Below are 12,795 nucleotides of genomic sequence, written 5' to 3'. Positions count from 1 at the left end.
CCTACGCTGAAAGAACTCACTCACCGGAGCTTTTCCACTTGACAATATACCGATCTGACGAGGCGATGTCCGTCAAAGCGGCTCACTCTCAAAATGAAAATCTTCAAACACTCGAAACACCATTCAAAAGAAAGTATAGTTCCACTGTTTATCCTGGACTTAACAGGAAGTAGAGCGAACGACACCCTTCCTCTCCGCCGTGTGTGCTCTGATCAGCCTAATTACCAGAAAAAAAGTAAACACGGAAAAGAAAAAAACGGGAGAACACAACGTTGCTGTCAGCATAGATGTGGGTGTATGCGCACCCTGCTGGCAAAAAATAAGAATTGCCTGAGGTTTTCACTAAACACTTAGGAACAGGAAAAATCCGGAGGTTTTCCTTATTAGTGCAACTAATGGGCGTTACACTATGCAGGTTTACCCAAAGCTCCTCCTCCTGTCGCTCTCTCTGAGTTTGAGTGTTATATTCAATGGTTCACACCTCCTCTCCTCATCCTACAAAAGCAGCACAATCTCTTTCCAAGTTACAAGTTCATTGTCAGCACTCACTAACAAGATGCTGGTGACTCTCTGCGCTCTCATCACTGCTCTAACATGTATGAAACCTGTTTCTACTTACGTTCAGTAGCTGGGTGTTGGATTCACATGTCCTTGTGTTTCTCTTGACTCCATGTCTTCTTGTTGTCTGCAGGTGTGAGTGGTGTGACGGTGGTGACACAGAAACCTGTTGTATCAGTGAGGAGAGGAGAGACAGCCACCATGGACTGTAACCTGGGGACTGTTACTAACAGTGCTGCTCGTTGGTACAAACAGATTCCAGGAGGAGTTCCTCGGTTTGTGTTGTATTTTATTCATAGCTCTAGTTCCCCATTCTATGGTTCTGGGTTCTCCTCTCCAAAATTCACATCCACTCATCAGTCAACATCCGATTATCGTTTGATCATCAGCAATGTGGAGGAGGGAGACTCTGCAGTCTATTACTGTAAAACATGGGATGACTCTGCTAAGCAGTACGTATCACAGTGATTTACACTGTGACAAAAACCTCCTCACTGATACTTCTGCTTTTTGTCACTCTCTCACATGCTGATAGACCCATCAGGCAAACTCAGTGTAACCTGCCACCTTCAGATAAAGTGTTATTAAACACTGAATTGCTCCTTTTTAATCTTTTTTATTTTCATCATTAAAAGTATATAAAGCAAAGCACTGAAATATGCAAGTTATTCACTTCAATCAGATAAACCGAACTATCCAGCACAGAGTATTATGTGTTGCTATGACTTATTTTTAAATAATAGAAATTTTATAGACAGTACTCTCAGGTCTCAAACCAGCTGCAGAAAAAGTGACAGATTACACAAATCCTTTTTGTTTTTACTCTCTAAGTTTAACTTACAGCTTAGAGCAAATAGTCCTTAGAATGCAGCTCAACAACAATACAAAGCTACAATGAAATTAGATCATCTAGATTGAGAGAATCTTCATTTTAATTTTCCACCCAGCATAAATGTTGACCAGAATGATGCACTTTGTTGAACTTGTTTGAAGCTGTTGTTCCACCCACAGTGGTTTTCAGTCATTGTGTAGTGGACAGAGGTGCCCACTTTTCTTGGAGTTGCTGAAGAGACAACAGCACAGGTCAGTCTGTTCTTTCTGTATGCCAAAGCAGGGAGCTCTGGATGGGAGTGTCTCACAGTGTAAGGGCACTGCAGTTGGTGGTGCTGCAGAATAGGATGGCTTTAGATCAATTCATGGCTGCTTTAGAGGGCATGTGCATTATCGCTGCCAATGCCTGCTCTAAGTATATCCTGAATAATGATTCTGATGGACATGCTATTGATGAGAGAATTAGAAATATTACAAGAATGGTTAACCAATTTAGTTCCCACACATCTGGATTTTCTGACTGGTTATTCTCCCTATTTTCCAGGCTGGGACTCTGCTTTGGTCGGATTATGTGTTCCAGTGTTAATCGTGCCTATGAGTCTGGCTTTTTTTCTCTTTTGTTTAGTACCATGTTTTAAGTTAATGGTGATGAGCTTGATTGATCATTTTATTTTGGGCCACTTGGTTCACAGTACAGTTGACTCAGAGTAGCAGCCTCTAAGTGACGGGACCTCAAGCCCTGATTGTATTCTACCTCATTTTGAGAATGAAAATGTGGATGTGTGAGCATATGGACAGCATAAGACATCATCTATAAGCATTTGTTTCCTTTTTTTCCTTCCTAATTGAATGGGACAATGAGAAACTGTCCATAATTTATTTGCTCTGTGAATGAAACTCATTTTACTGAATCTCCTGTCACTGATGCTCTGAAAATGTTGACCCAGAGGTGTGCAGTCCACACAGAGTCTCTGGATGTGAATTATGTTAGACGTTATGAACAAGTTCCCAGTGGGGTTCCTCATGTTGTTCTCAGATTTCTCTATTCTGACAGCTCACCCAGCTTTGGAACAGGATTCTCCTCCAACAGTTTCTCAAACTCACAGACTCAAACTCTAAATCCTCAAACATTAATTACAAGTTCATAATTAAGTGGGCAGAGACAGAGAATCTGTTCAGTATTACTGTCAGACATGGAGCCAATGAAGCTGTATCAGCTGTATTTTACAAATCACTTGTTTTTTGACTAACTCTTTTTTAAAATGGTGCATCAGTTAACCAGGTTGATGTAGTGATGTTTTTCTGTTGTTTGGTATAATAATGTTTTATTGTCTTTTATATTTCCAGTCATTTACTCTGAGTTTCAGTGTTATATTAAATGGATCCACCAGCATCCTCTCTCCTCATCATACAAAAGCAGCACGGTCACTTCTCAGCACACACTGACAATATGCTGGTGTTCCTCTGTTCTCTCATCCCTGTTCTAACACGTAAAGAGTTGCAGCTATATTACAGATTTGATCAAACTTTGGATTGATCAGTAAGTGTGTTTCTCTGGACTCCATGTTATTCAGTATGTTCTGATAATGTATCATAGCTGGAGTTCACCATACCATCGTTCTGGGTTCTTGTCTGCAAAATTCACATCCACTCAACAGTTAACATCAGATTATCATTTGATCATCAACAATGTGGACGAGGTATTATTGTCGAGTCTTTACCTACAATACAAATGCCTTGAGGCAACTGTTTGTTGTGCTTTTGTGTTATATAAATAAAATTGAATTGAACTGAATTGAGGGAGACTCTGCAGTCTATTGCTGTAAGACACTGGATGACTCCTTTAAGGAGGAGTTATCACTGTGATTTACAGTGTGATTAAAAATGTCCTCACTAATTTTGCTTTTTGAGACTCTATCATTTATAGATAATTTAACCTTGAAGAAATATCAGCATAATCCTTCCACCTAAAATTAATTTTATTATTTAACATTTAATAAGATTAAGATTAAGATTAAGATAGTGTTTATTTGTCACATGCACAGTTATACACAGTACAATGCACAGTGAAATGTATTTTGTACCTTATATACACACACATATAAATAAGAAGAATAAAAATAAAAAAAGTAATTCACACTATACACTATACTCTATATACTATACACTATACACACTTTTATAAATTATAATATTTACATTGTGCAATAATGGTCCAGTTAGGGCTCAGAGTTGAGCAGATGGATGGCTTGTGGGTAAAAACTCTTCTTCAACCTTTCAGTCTTAGCCCTCAGGCAGCGGTAACGCCGGCCTGATGGGAGCAGGGAGAAGAGAGAGTGTCCGGGGTGGCTGGGCTGTTTTAGGATCTTCATGGCCCTCAGCCTGCACTGCTTGGTGTAAATGTCCTGCAGGTTGGGGAGGGTGGTTCTGATGGTCCGTTCAGCTGAACGAACCACCCTTTTTAGGGCCATGAAGTCCTGCTTGGTGCAGTTTCCCATCCAGGTGGTGATGCTCCCACGCATGATGCTCTCGATGGTGCAGGTGTAAAAGTTCCTGAGCACCTTGAGTGGGAGCTTGAAGTCTCTCAGCCGCCTGAGGAGGTAGAGACGCTGTCTGGCCTTCTTCACAGTGATGTTTATGTGATGAGTCCAGGACAGGTCCTGTGAGATGGTCACTCCCAGGTATTTGAAAGTGTCCACTCTTTCCACCTCAGCACCACTGATGACAAGTGGATGGTAGTCCCTCTGCTGCTTCCTGCTGAAGTCCACGATCAGTTCCTTTGTTTTGCTGACGTTGAGCAGGAGGTGGTTCTCCTGGCACCAGTTTTCCAGGCGGGAGACCTCTCTCCTGTAGGCTGTCTCCTCATTGTGAGAGATTAGTCCCACAACAGCAGTGTCGTCAGCAAACTTGATGATGACGTTGGACTCTGACGTGGCCTCGCAGTCATGGGTGTACAGTGAGTACAGCAGAGGGCTGAGCACACAGCCTTGGGGGGATCCAGTGTTGAGGGTGAGGGAGGATGAGGTGAGGTGACCCACTCGTACCACCTGTGGTCTGCTGGTCAGGAAGCTGTGAACCCACCTGCACAGGGATGGGCCCAGGCCCAGGTCCAGCAGCTTAGAGCCCAGCCTGGAGGGAACTATGGTGTTGAATGCTGAGCTGTAATCTACAAACAGCACTCTCACATAGTTCCCCTTACCAGTGTCTATGTGTGAAAGGGTCTTGTGGAGGAGGAAGGATATGGCGTCATCTGTGGATCTGTCTGGCCGGTATGCAAACTGTAGTGGGTCGAGGGTGGTGGGCAGTGAGGAGGTGATGAATGTCTTGATGAGTCTCTCAAAACACTTCATCACCACAGAGGTGAGTGCTATGGGCCTGAAGTCATTGGGGCTGCTGGGGTGTGGTTTCTTTGGGACAGGGACTATGATGGACTTTTTAAAGCAGGTGGGAATCACACACAGTTTCAGTGAGAGGTTGAATATCACTGTAAACACAGGTGCCAGCTGGTCAGCGCAGGTCTTAAGGACACGTCCACTAATACCGTCTGGTCCAGCCGCTTTCCTGGTGTTTACACGTCTAAACGCCCTCCTCACGTCGCGCTCCGTCACAGTGAGTGTCTCCGCCCCTCCGGCCGGGAGCGCAGCGGGCTGTCGGCTTCCCGACTCAAAGCGCGCAAAGAAGATGTTGAGTTCATCAGCCAGAGAAGCGTCGGCACTCACCGGGTGTGTGTGTGGTGCTTTGTAGTCCGTGATGGTGCGTAGTCCCTGCCACAGTCCCCTGGAGTCAGACTGTTGTAGTTGCTGTTCCAGTCTGCGGCCGTAGCGATGTTTAGCCTCTTTCACCCGCTCTGCGGACGTTGTATGATGCAACCTTGTAGTCCTCCATGTTCCCAGAGGCGAGGCCGGAGTTGTAGGCAACGGTGCGGGACCTCAGGGCGTCGCGGACAGATTTATCCACCCACGGCTTCTGGTTGGGAAAAGTCCTGATGGTCCTCCTAAGTGAAGTGTCTTCAACAACTTTCCCAATAAATCCCACAACAGTTTCCGTAAACTCCTCGATGTCTCCGCCCGCGCTGCTGCGAAACATGTCCCAGTCGGTTGAATCCAACGCACCCTGCAGAGCGGCCTCTGTTTGATCAGACCACCGTGTCACTTCTCTCACAGCAGGGGGTTCCTGCCTGAGCCATTGTTTGTATTTCGGCATGAGAAGTACAGAGGTGTGGTCAGACTTCCCAAAAGGCGGAAGAGGCTTTGCTTTGTAGCCATCTTTGAATGGAGAGTAGCAGTGGTCTAGGGTCCTCTCTCCTCTGGTGGGGCAGTCGATGTGTTGAATCAATTCCGGTATCACCTTTTTCAAGTTTGCACTGTTAAAGTCCCCGGCTACGATGAGAGCCGCATCACGCTGGTTAGCCTGATAGGTGGAAATCGCCTCATGTAGCTCGGATAGTGCAGTGTTTGTGTCCGCCTGAGGTGGAATATAGACGGCGCTGAAGATGACCGAAGTAAACTCGCGGGGCAGGTAGTGGGGACGGCATTTCAGGGTTAGGAGCTCCAGGTTAGGTGAACATGATTGTTTCAGAAGGACAACATTCCTACTGTCACACCAGTTGTTATTAATCATTAGGCACACACCTCCTCCTCTTGATTTTCCAGACTCACTCGTTCTGTCCGTGCGATGAACACTGAAGAACTCCGACGGCTGTACGGCGTGGTCCGGTATGAGGGGGGTCAGCCATGTCTCCGTGAGACAGATGATGTTGCAGTCCCTTATGTCCCTCTGAAACTGTATCCTGGCCCTGAGTTCGTCCAGCTTGTTATCCAGTGACTGGACATTAGCCAACAGGATGCTCGGCAGTGGCGTTTGGTGCGCTCTGCGCCTCAGCCTCTCTCTTACGCCGGCTCTTTTCCCTCGGGGCCTTGTCCGTGACCTGGGTGCTCCGCGTCCTTTGTTTGAGCTGGCCCACTGGAAACGCAGTATTTCCTGAGGCCAAGTCGGGTCGGGAGAAAAAGGTGTCAGAATACAGCCAGAGTGCTGTATTCTGATATTAAAAAGAGTCTGTCTGTCATACGTGATATGACGCAGAGCAGGCGGAATTATAAAGTCCAAAATTAGAGCTAAACCTAATATATACAAACAAAGCGTAGGAGCAGGTACGACGGCTGCTGACCTCACCGGCGCCATCTTGCACAACTTTTTAGGTTCATATCAACATTCATTAATAAAAGAATAAAAAATGAAATAACTGGATTAACCACAGCTCTTATACTTGTAACACGTTAATATGTAAACCATACTTTAAATTATCCTTTAAAACTTGCATCATGTCACTTTTAAGAAACAAACGTTTAAAACGAACAACATTCAAAACCTGAATAGTGACAACTGTTTTTATTTTCAGCTGCAGTAAATCTGACAGGAATCAGACCATTTGTTGTTATATCAGCTGAAGATTCAGTTATACACAGTTTAAAAGAAAGAGTCATTCATATGCATCTAAAACAGAGTCAAAATAAAGTGCACCACCAAATTCAGATTATCTCCAGAGAGACAGTCTTCCTTTTAGATCAGTTTGGATTCATCAAAAACACATTTGTAACATCAGCGTTTCCTTTCACTGCTGCTTCTTAATGTTTTTTTTCACACTTTGTGAATTTCTGGAAACTCTTTAATAACTTTTGTAGTTCAGTTCAGCTGTTTGTAGTCAGTTGTTTAGATGACCACAGATGACGGACAAATAAGTCAGAGTGTCATGAGCCCTCAAAAGCTCTAAAATTGACATTTGTGCACACACACACACACACACACACACACACACACACACACACACACACACACACACACACACACACACACACGAATTCTCCTGGTTTAATCTACATTATCTATAGGCACTGAATATAACCAATCAGAAATGATGACTCATTAAGAAGGAAATGAACAAAGTAACCAATCAACAGCCAGAAGGAAAAAAAACAACAACACCTCCTCCTCCTGTTAGTTGTATTTAACAGCTCCTCCAGCATCTGCTGTTCTCACATTCAGTTCTTAGCCCAAACTGACATCATGCTGGTGACTTTCTGCGCTCTCATCACTGCTCTAACGTGTAAACAGTCTCATTCATAATATAGACTAGACTGCATTTAATGTTCATCTGTCAGTGTGTTTCTCTTGACTCCATGTCTTTGTGTTGTTTGCAGGTGTGAGTGGTGTGACGTTGCTGACACAGAAACCTGTTGTATCAGTGAGGAGAGGAGAGCGAGCCACCATGGACTGTAACCTGGGGACTGTTACTAATACTGCTCGTTGGTACAAACAGATTCCAGGAGGAGTTCCACAGTTTGTGCTGAGCATGCATCATAGCTGGAGTTCTCCAACCTATGGCTCTGGGTTCTCTTCTCCAAAATTCACATCCACTCATCAGTCAACATCAGATTATCGTTTGATCATCAACAATGTGGAGGAGGGAGACTCTGCAGTCTATTACTGTCACACATGGGACAGCTCTGCTCAGCAGCACGTATCACAGTGATTTACACTGTGACAAAAACCTCCTCACTATTGCTTCACTATTTGAGTCTCTTTAAAAAGCATACAACAAACAAAAGTGTAAAGCCACCATCTAGATGAATTGCTAATTTTGATTTATTTTGACATTCATCAGTAAAATATAAAAACACAAAGTTCCACAATATGCAATTCTCATTCACCCACAACAACTTAAATTATTATCCAAACCCAGCTATTTATTCTACCCAGTGTCTTTGTAAGCTCAAATATCTTTCTCTTCTCTATTATTATCCTGCTTACATCTCAGTTAGAAAGTGAGGGACAGTTACACCACACACTGACAACAATTTTTCATCACTGCTGTAACATATAAGATCATCTTCTCATCCCTTCTACAGTTTTGGGACAAAAACAATTCACTTGTGTGTTTTCTGTTTTGTTGGCTGATGTTGATGCAGTGATAGTATTGACACAGATGTCTGCTGTCCAGGGATGACTTTGTAGAGGCGGCCATGGAGCAGTGATTCAGACTGTGACAAAGAGCTGAATAAGAGACATTACAGCTTTTAAGGATTCTGGACAACATTTTACATTTACAGTCATTTACAGCATTGTTCTGAAATATAAACAGACTGATGAAAGGAATGAGATGTTGACAGTGAAAGTTGGTCTCAACAGGATGTTTCAGTTCCTCTGCCCTCATTAGTGAGAGTCAGGAGGTTTTTGTACAGCCATGAGTACAAACTGAATCACTGTGGTATTTGGACAAGGAACCAAGCTGACTGTGACAAGTAAGTACTTTTGTAACTGAAACAGGAGAGATTTTTATGATAATTTACTGATGATTAACTGTTTATGACTTGATTTCTTATGTTTGACAGTATTTAGGTTTAGAGCAATTTTTGCTGTTGATATGAGAGCTTTGATATCAAACTGAGCTTTGCTTTATAACAGATTACAACATTTGAAAAGTTCTGAGTATTTGTTTACAGCACGTAGAAAGAGATATGGACCAGTTTGTATAAGATTATTATTCTTAAATAAAAATATTACTTATTTTGGAGTTTACATGTTTAAGAAAAACTTTATAAATTACAGCCTATTTTATCTTCTCTCAGTAGTTACTTTATTTTACTAACTTAAAAAATCAAGTTTAAGCTCATGTTTTTACATTAATCTGGTTTCATTTCAAAACTAATCTATTGTGTCTGAAGTTTGCAATAACTGGCATCATTTGATTTTACAGAGATCACAATAACCTGACTGATGTTGTAGGAGATCATTTCAATGCATTTTGGAGTATTTTAATATGGTTAATATTCACATGTTTGAAAAATGCATTTTCTATCACTGTAGACGATATTTCTACTTTTTTTGGGAAGTATTATTTGTCCACTTTTCTCATTTTTATTGATTCATTTCCATTATTTCCCTGATTGTCCTTCTATGTATTTTCAGGCTCCAGCCTCCCTGCTCCTGTCCTCACAGTCTTCCCTCCGTCCAGTGCTGAGCTCCAGTCCATCAAAGCCACTCTGGTCTGTCTGTCCAGTCAGTCTGGACCTTTTGCAGATGTGACCTGGTCGGCTGCTGGGAGTCCAGTGAGCAGTGGGATCTCTACCAGCACTGCTGTTCAGAGACCAGACCACACTTTCCAAATCAGCAGCTCTCTGACCATCCAGACATCAGACTGGAACATGGATAAGGTTTACACATGTAAAGTGTCTTTGGGCTCCCAGACTTCAGAGAAAACCATCCAGAAGTCAGGATGTCCCGCTGAATAGTAGAGGACCAGAATGAGCATTTAAAATCTGCTTTTTTACTGCTTTCATGTTTGCTAGAATGTTTTCATGTTGGAAATCAGGATGAAGCAAAGCTTTAAGCCATGAGTCTGTTTTCTTGTCATTACTGGACAGTATCAGGAATTCATATTTTGCTCTTTTTAACTCAATAAAAAGCAACATGTTTAAAATATTTCTGCTCTTCTTTTTTCAGTTTCTTGAATGTTTCACTCATTTTCACACTTTCCACCATTTCCAGTGTATTTTGCTGGATGTATATATGTATTGTTTGAAATGCCATCATTTACATTTTAATACTTATATTAGTGTCATGCTTTGTGCAGCAATCAGAGGACTTAATTTAATTTGTACATGTATTTTTATAGCTTTATATAATTACAAAAATCTTAAACTATTAATTATATAAATCTTCTCTTTCTTTCTTGTTGTTTTCCTCTTTAGAATAGTTTGAAGAACATGTTTTGTTTGTCACAGTATAATATGCAAGAGCTGCACATTAGAGAGCAATGTTTCATAAGCTTAGATGAGCAAACGAAGGTCAAAGTCATAATGAAATGACATGTTGATTCTAACCCTGCATTCATTTGCATCCTCAGTCAGTGAAGCATCACCTCTCTACTTCTGCCTCTCTTCTTTCTCAGGATGCAGCTGCATGAGTGCGTTTATTATTTATAGGTGCATGTAAATGAAGAACTGTCAGCTTTCTGTAAATGAAGAATAAACTCCTCACAGGTGGAAATGTTTTAACAAGACTAATTTGGAAGCACAAATTTATCTCTCTTTAAATACACAACTGAGTTTCACCTGTCAATATTTAGGCGAGATTATCTCTGTTTTTGTCCAAACAGACTAACATATTGATCCATAATAAAAACTGGGAAAGATTAAAGCATACATAACAAATCTGCAGGACATGGAAAAGTAACCAACCAACAATAAACTTCAGGACCACAATTTTAAATATTTAGAGGAGAGGAGGGAGACATCACTAACAGCAATAATTACAAATATAAAACAATATTACCCTCTACTGAAGATAAGTTATCCAAAAACATCACAAACTATGCAGGTTTACCCAAAGCTCCTCCTCCTGTCGCTCTCTCTGAGTTTGAGTGTTATATTCAATGGTTCACACCTCCTCTCCTCATCCTACAAAAACAGCACAATCTCTTTCCAAGTTACAAGTTCATTGTCAGCACTCACTAACAAGATGCTGGTGACTCTCTGCGCTCTCATCACTGCTCTAACATGTATGAAACCTGTTTCTACTTACGTTCAGTAGCTGGGTGTTGGATTCACATGTCCTTGTGTTTCTCTTGACTCCATGTCTTCTTGTTGTCTGCAGGTGTGAGTGGTGTGACGGTGGTGACACAGAAACCTGTTGTATCAGTGAGGAGAGGAGAGACAGCCACCATGGACTGTAACCTGGGGACTGTTACTGACAGTGCTGCTCGTTGGTACAAACAGATTCCAGGAGGAGTTCCTCAGTTTGTGCTGAGCATGAAACATAGCTGGAGTTCTCCAACCTATGGTTCTGGGTTCTCCTCTCCAAAATTCACATCCACTCATCAGTCAAGATCCGATTATCGTTTGATCATCAACAATGTGGAGGAGGGAGACTCTGCAGTCTATTACTGTAAAACATGGGACAGCTCTGTTAATGAGTACGTATCACAGTGATTTACACTGTGACAAAAACCTCCTCACTGTTACTTCTGCTTTTTGTCACTCTCTCACATGCTGATAGACCCATCAGGCAAACTCAGTGTAACCTACGACCTTCAGATAAAGTGTTATTAAACACTGAATTGCTCCTTTTTAATCTTTTTTATTTTCATCATTAAAAGTATATAAAGCAAAGCACTGAAATATGCAAGTCATTCACTCCCATCAGATAAATTGAACTATCCAGCATACAGTATTATGTGTTTCTACGAGTTATTTTTAAGTAATAGAAATTTTATAGACAGTACTCTCAGGTCTCACATAGTTACAACTGTTTCATTCCAGCTGCAGAAAAAGTGACAGATTACACAAATCCTTTTTAGTTTTACTCTCTAAGTTTAACTTACAGCTTAGAGCAAATAGTCCTTAGAATGCAGCTCAACAACAATACAAAGCTACACTGAAATTAGATCATCTCGATTGAGAGAATCTTCATTTTAATTTTCCACCCAGCATAAATGTTGACCAGAATGATGTTCAACTTGTTTGAAGCTGTTGTTCCACCCACAGTGGTTTTCAGTCATTGTGTAGTGGATAGAGGTGCCCACTTTTCTTGGAGTCGCTGAAGAGACAACAGCACAGGTCAGTCTGTTCTTTCTGTATGCCAAAGCAGGGAGCTCTGGATGGGAGTGTCTCACAGTGTAAGGGCACTGCAGTTGGTGGTGCTGCAGAATAGGATGGCTTTAGATCAATTCATGGCTGCTTTAGAGGGCATGTGCATTATCGCTGCCAATGCCTGCTCTAAGTATATCCTGAATAATGATTCTGATGGACATGCTATTGATGAGAGAATTAGAAATATTACAAGAATGGTTAACCAATTTAGTTCCCACACATCTGGATTTTCTGACTGGTTATTCTCCCTTTTTCCAGGCTGGGACTCTGCTTTGGTCGGATTATGTGTTCCAGTGTTAATCGTGCCTATGAGTCTGGCTTTTTTTCTCTTTTGTTTAGTACCATGTTTTAAGTTAATGGTGATGAGACTGAATGATCATTTTATTTTGGGCCACTTGGTTCACAGTACAGCTGACTCAGAGTACCAGCCTCTAAGTGACGGGACCTCAAGCCCTGATTGTATTCTACCTCATTTTGAGAATGTAAATATGAATGTGTGAGCATATGGACAGTATAAGACATCATCTATAAGCATTTGTTTCCTTTTTTTCCTTCCTAATTGAATCGTACAATGAGAAACTGTCCATCATTTATTTGCTCTGTGAATGAAACTCATTTTACTGAATCTCCTGTCACTGATGCTCTGAAAATGTTGACCCAGAGGTGTGCAGTCCACACAGAGTCTCTGGATGTGAATTTTGTTAGACGTTATGAACAAGTTCCCAGTGGGGTTCCTCATGTTGTTCTCAGATTTCTCTAT

General features: G+C 41.7%; 2 protein-coding genes across 4 annotated transcripts in view; both read left to right on the top strand.

Annotated features, from left to right (window-relative positions):
* The first annotated feature begins 508 nt into the window (after nt 1–508).
* LOC115784180 (immunoglobulin lambda-1 light chain-like) lies at nt 509–9,833 on the top strand. The gene is made up of 4 exons (XM_030735299.1): nt 509–596; nt 692–1,014; nt 8,654–8,687; nt 9,355–9,833. Exons 1-4 carry the CDS (start codon nt 557–559, stop codon nt 9,675–9,677), a joined length of 720 nt encoding a protein of 239 aa, XP_030591159.1. The 5' UTR covers nt 509–556; the 3' UTR covers nt 9,678–9,833.
* LOC115784179 (immunoglobulin lambda-1 light chain-like) overlaps nt 7,422–12,795 on the top strand; it is a 21,825-nt gene continuing 16,451 nt past the window's right edge. Inside the window, exons 1-3 of one of the 3 annotated variants that reach the window (XM_030735296.1) lie at nt 7,433–7,458; nt 10,912–10,945; nt 11,041–11,363. In XM_030735296.1, the coding sequence (XP_030591156.1) occupies nt 7,453–7,458; nt 10,912–10,945; nt 11,041–11,363 (363 nt within the window). In that variant the 5' untranslated portion in view covers nt 7,433–7,452. Of the gene's footprint in view, nt 7,493–10,859; nt 10,946–11,040; nt 11,364–12,795 lie in introns of those variants that run through there. The other 2 variants (XM_030735298.1, XM_030735295.1) reach the window with 2 other exon arrangements.

This window comes from Archocentrus centrarchus, chromosome 8, assembly GCF_007364275.1.
Source record: "Archocentrus centrarchus isolate MPI-CPG fArcCen1 chromosome 8, fArcCen1, whole genome shotgun sequence".
Taxonomy (NCBI): Eukaryota; Metazoa; Chordata; class Actinopteri; order Cichliformes; family Cichlidae; genus Archocentrus; species Archocentrus centrarchus.
This window is presented reverse-complemented; position numbering and strand designations above follow the sequence as displayed.

Coding starts and splice junctions, on each gene's coding strand:
- LOC115784180 (XM_030735299.1), top strand. CDS start 557: ATGCTGGTGACTCTCTGCGCTCTCATCACTGCTCTAACAT. Junction 597..691: donor TCTCATCACTGCTCTAACAT/GTATGAAACCTG, acceptor TGTTGTCTGCAG/GTGTGAGTGGTGTGACGGTG. Junction 1,015..8,653: donor ATGACTCTGCTAAGCAGTAC/GTATCACAGTGA, acceptor TGAATCACTGTG/GTATTTGGACAAGGAACCAA.